This window comes from Corylus avellana, chromosome ca6 (assembly GCF_901000735.1).
Source record: "Corylus avellana chromosome ca6, CavTom2PMs-1.0".
In the NCBI taxonomy this organism is placed as follows: domain Eukaryota; kingdom Viridiplantae; phylum Streptophyta; class Magnoliopsida; order Fagales; family Betulaceae; genus Corylus; species Corylus avellana.
In genome coordinates this window covers 12,116,235-12,121,495 of record NC_081546.1, presented here as the reverse complement: position 1 = coordinate 12,121,495, position 5,261 = coordinate 12,116,235, and the positions used below count along the sequence as shown (strand labels likewise).

Below are 5,261 nucleotides of genomic sequence, written 5' to 3'. Positions count from 1 at the left end.
TACCTCCTCCCCCATAATGAGCCAATTGTTTTGAAAAAAACATGCGTTCAATCCATCCGGTCCCGGGGCTTTGAGCGGCGCCATTTGGAACAAAGCTACTTCTATCTCCTCCACAGAAAAGGTTTTCATCAATTCTAAATTCATGCTGGCTATTACACGGTTACCAATGGCTGTAAGGCATGGATTAAAGTCACTAGCCGGTCCCTTGGAAAAAAGAGTAGTGAAATAAGTGACAAAAGCGTCCTCTATCGCCGCCGGATTTTCACTTAGCTGCCCCCTTTCGTCGAAAATCATTCCCACATGGCTACGTCTACATTTTGCATTTGCACATGCGTGATAGTATTTTGTGTTTTTGTCACCCATCTTGTGCCAATCTTCTTTCGCACGTGGGCCACCATAGTTCCTCTTTATCAAGTAATACTTGTAATTCTGTCTGAACATTTTTGGTTGCCTGTTGAGCCGACATATCCTCCCTGCCTTGGAGCTTTAAAAGCCTCCCTTGTAGTTTAGATATAGAGTCTGGCACACTTTCATCCACATTCCTCCGCCAACTTTTCAGATTGCGTATACAGCCCTCCAGCTTTGCACTAAAACACGCCCAACTTGTATCATGGTTTGGTGTGTGATTCCAGGCCATGATTATGGCTTCTTGACAACCTGCTTCCAAGGCCCAGCTTGCCTCATAAAAAAACCTGGACCGTCTTCCACCAAGTTCGTGCAGCCGAGAGAGAGTTAAGACTAGAGGTGCATGGTCCGAACATATAGTTGCTTGTACATATACTGAAGCGTCCGGGAATAAGTTTCTCCATGAAAGGTTGGCTACTCCCCTATCAAGCCACTCTCTAATAAGGGCACTGCCCTCTTGACGGTTACTCCAGGTAAATTTAGGTCCCACAAAACCTAAATCAAATAATTCACATACCTCAAGAGTGTTTTGAAAATCTTGCATGAGATTATTTTGTCGGAGTTGTCCCCCCAACTTTTCTGTACTCATCAAAACTTCATTAAAATCACCAATACAATCTTTTTAGTAGGCACCATGCCTCATGGCGTTTTGTGGCATCCGGATGGCCATAAAAGCTAATGAATTTCAAGTCAACCTCCAATGTCCGATTGTGTACTATGGCGTTTATATGTCGTTGACTATAGTTTTGAACTTCTACGACACAACCATCCTCGCAAAAAAGTGCCAATCCTCCACTACGACCCACACTCTCGACCACAAACATGTTTTCGAATCCCACTTTCATCCGAATCAACTCCATCTTATTTTTGCATAATTTGGTTTCCATTAGAAAAACCAAATTGGGCTTTTTTTCTTTCACCATACGGCGGAGTTCATGAACTGTTTGGAAGTTCCCAAGCCCCTGGCAGTTCCAACTTAAGGCAATCATTGCGGTCAGCAGGGCTGTTTTCCAGCCTCCGCCAATCCCGAACCAATATTTAATTCGTTTTCTCCACTACCTCGAACTAATAATAATTCCACATCTTCGCTTCCTATTTTTTTTTTCCGGTAGACCGTGTCCCCTAACTGATGTGAATCCTCCTCTCGATGTTTTCTTTTTACTGCCATTTTTCCCGCCTGGGGCCCCCTCATGGATTTCTCAACATTTGCAAGGACTGGGCCTGAATATGGGCCCCTAGGACTACTAAAGATCAGCCCCTGTTGTGATAACGGCTCCCTTTCAATCCCCTGCCCAACCAGCCGCACTCCAGTTGGAGATTTCATTCCTTTTCCATTTGAACTTTCAGAGCACGCTCCCCCTTTAACTCCCCCGGGATTCATTCCATTTGTGGGTTGAATACGCCCCCCATCAAGGTTGGTTGACTGCTGTTCAAAACGGCCTTTCGTAATTCCTACGACTCCACCAATCACGTCATGCTGGGATTCCATAGAGATATCATCATAATTCTCTCCAAAATTTTTGTCGTGATTTTCGTCTTTGCCATCTGGGGTTACAGATTGTCGCCTTCCCCGAAATACCCCTTCATTATGTTCTGCCCTTCTGGTTTCCTTATGCCTTCTTTTCCGGCCATTATACCCCCCCTATCAAGATGATCATCATAGTGTTTCCATCCTCCTGGTTCAGGTTGAGCAGACTTTGTATAATCTGAATGACCTACTTGCATATCTTGGTGTTTTTCTGTTCGTCGGGTTGGTGAGCTGGCTCTCATCCCTGGGCCAAATTGAAGGATCTCCTGGTTTCTCATCATACTTCGTTTCAGGCACCCTTCTGCTCCATGACAAAGTACCCCACAATGATAACAGAATTTAGGCATACGCTCATATTTGAAACCGATCAAAGTCGACTTCCCATCGAACTTTAGCATGCGTCCACGTGAGAGGGGTTTGTAGAGGTCGATCACGATCTTAACTCGTAAAAACTCCCCCCATCCGATTCCATCCTTATCGGTATCCACCTTTTCCACTGTCCTGATCGCAGGTCTGAGTTTGAAACCTACCTCGCGTCCCATATAAGCCAAGGGTAAGTTCATGATCCGCACCCAAAAAGAAGCTTTGTCAAAAGTAAATTTCGAAGGTGAAGTGTGCCCATCGAAGTCTTCTACCAAGAATAGATTACTCTCGAAAACCCACGGTCGACCCTCTAAAACTTTTACCTTGTCTCTAACCATTTCGAATTCAATGTGGAAAAAATTTCACCCAAATTTTGAAGGTGAAAGTCCCCTTCAATCTCCACCATCGTACGGGCGTAGCTTTGATTGTTTCCTTGCTTACAATCCTCTCTGATACCAATTTTCCCACAACACAGGATTGTCCGAACTTGATTGCCCCTTCCACATCAATCGCTTGAATCTCCACCTCATCACCTTCTTCATCTGCTAGGGAAAGGTTTGCCTAAAGATTGGACAGTTCGTCTGCCATAGTTCCTGTTAAAACACTCACTATACTCTCAATAATTACAAGAAAGAATTATGAGAAACTAATACTTCTCATCTATGTCGCGATCGCGAGTAGAGAGAAAAAGATAATACACAAGCAGATAGATCTGCTGCCGCCGAAATACCAAACTTCAAAAATTGAAATAACCAAATGTCCACAAATCTCCAATTTCTCCCTAATGGCCTCAACGGACAATAGGCAGCGCCACCACAAAGTCTACACCGCCCATTGTCCCCATTAGTTTCTGCGAATTCAGAGCTGGGACATTCTTTTAATATATTCTTTAAATTAATCAATTAGTGGTGAAACAAATTGACATTTGTTACTTGCGAAAGAAATTTAAGTCATGAAAAAGTTATTTAAGCAAATTATTCCATCTAAAACAAAAGAATCGGCCGAGTTTAATTAATTTTAGAACAAAGATTATTTAAAAGGTTAATTACAAGTAGACATTTTTAAATGTAAAATAGTTCACATGCATGCATGAAAACATGTGTATATGGGATGTACCATGATTAGAAGAAAGAAAGAACAATATAGAAGGAAGACAGCAAAGGTGGTTAGAAATACCTGTTTCCCAAATACATCCCGGATAAATTAGCCACTTCTTTTAGGGCTCTCTTCCACCCCTCCACCTTCCTTTCATCATTGTTGAACCTTTTTGCAAGTTCAGTGAAAGCTTGTCCAACCCTATTGGTTTGATGCCATACTTCCGATGGATTTACCTCATAGAATAGTGGTAGAACTAGTATCTCGCTTGTCTTTTTGCACTCGAGGATCTTCATCAACTTGTCTAAGCACTATCGGGATGATGCGTAGTTTTTAGAGAGTACAATGATCGAAATCTTACACTCTTCAATGGATTAGACAAGTGCCGGTGAAATTTCCTCTCTGCTTCGAAGTTTGTCATCCATGAAGGTGTTGATTCCTTTTCGACATAAATTTGTGTATAGATGAGCAGTGAAAGTTTTACGAGTATCTTCGCCTCTAGCAAATCAAGTGGGGGAAAGAGAAAGAGGGAAGTTCCCTAGTCAACCTGTGCCTAACCCAAAAGGGCAATTTGTGATTGGAAGTTCCTCTGCCTCTATGCATGGTCAGGATCATGTACAAGCCATCACCACTTTGAGGTCAGGCAAACAGGTGGATAATCAAGTGGTCATGCCTGAAGAGGCCACTAAGGTTGCAGAAGAGAAGGAAAACCTAGACAAGCCTGCGGAAGACACAGGACCGGACATTGCCATTCCGATTACTGAGGATCCTTCCAAAAAGTATATACCCAAAGCTCCATATCCAGAAAGACTGAAACCGCCAAAGAAGAGCTCGAAGTTCGATGATATTTTGGAAGTTCAGTTGGGATTGGGAGAGTTGAAATCCACTTCAATTACACTTCAGTTGGCTGACAGATCTGTGAAGGTTCCAAGGGGAATTATTGAAGACGTGCTGATCAAAGTTGATAAGTTCTACTACCCTGTGGACTTCATTGTCTTAGATACAGAGACGGAAAATGCAGAAATTCAAGTTCCAATCATATTAGGGCGTCCCTTTTTAGCTACAGCTAATGCCCTAATCAACTGTAGAACTGGAGTCATGAAGATATCATTTGGAAACATGACAGTGAACTGAACATCTTTGATATCAGCAAGCAGCCATTTGAGTATGAGGAGGTCAGAAGCACATGCTTAATTGAGGAGATAGTAGAGAAAACTGTCAATGAACCAGATATTGAAGACCCCTTGGGAGAATGCCTGATTGCACTGGGAAGTGACATGGCACTGGACACTTTATTGGAACAAGCTGACGCCTTGTTAGACTCAACTCCTGAGATAAAGACGGAGACTACAGAAATTACTTTGACATCGTCCCCTGATCCATCTTCATTAGCAGCTGAGCCTGTCAAGCGGGAGTTGAAGCCTCTACTAGACACCCTGAAGTACAAGTATCTGGATCCTATAGAATCTCTGCCTGTGATCATTGCTGCCGATTTGGATAGTGATCAGGAACATGAGCTGCTAGAAGTTTTGAGAGAGCATAAAGAAGCAATCGGGTGGTCAATAGAAGATATCAAAGGAATCAGCCCTGCAGTAGTGATGCATAAGATTCATCTGGAAGAAAATGCTAAAACTTCTCGCGAGCCACAGAGACGGTTGAATCCAGCCATGCAAGAGGTAGTTCGAGTGGAGGTAATTAAACTTCTGGATGCGGGAATCATATACCCAATCTCTGACAGCAAATGGGTGAGTCCCATTCATGTGGTGCCGAAGAAGGCAGGGATTACAGTTATCAAGAACAAAGAAAATGAGTTGGTCCCCACTCGTGTGCAGTCAGGATGGAGAGTGTGCATTGACTACAGGAAGTTAAA

General features: G+C 43.1%; 1 protein-coding gene across 1 annotated transcript; it reads right to left on the bottom strand.

Annotated features, from left to right (window-relative positions):
- Nucleotides 1–1,956: 1,956 nt before the first annotated feature.
- LOC132185193 (uncharacterized) lies at nt 1,957–2,634 on the bottom strand. The gene has a single exon (XM_059598998.1). The coding sequence runs from the start codon at nt 2,632–2,634 to the stop codon at nt 1,957–1,959; it is 678 nt and encodes a 225-aa protein (XP_059454981.1).
- Between the last annotated feature and the right edge of the window lie 2,627 nt (nt 2,635–5,261).

What these genes read in the sequence shown, in the direction of transcription:
- LOC132185193 (XM_059598998.1), bottom strand. Translation starts at nt 2,634, where the DNA reads ATGGTTAGAGACAAGGTAAAAGTTTTAGAGGGTCGACCGTGGGTTTTC.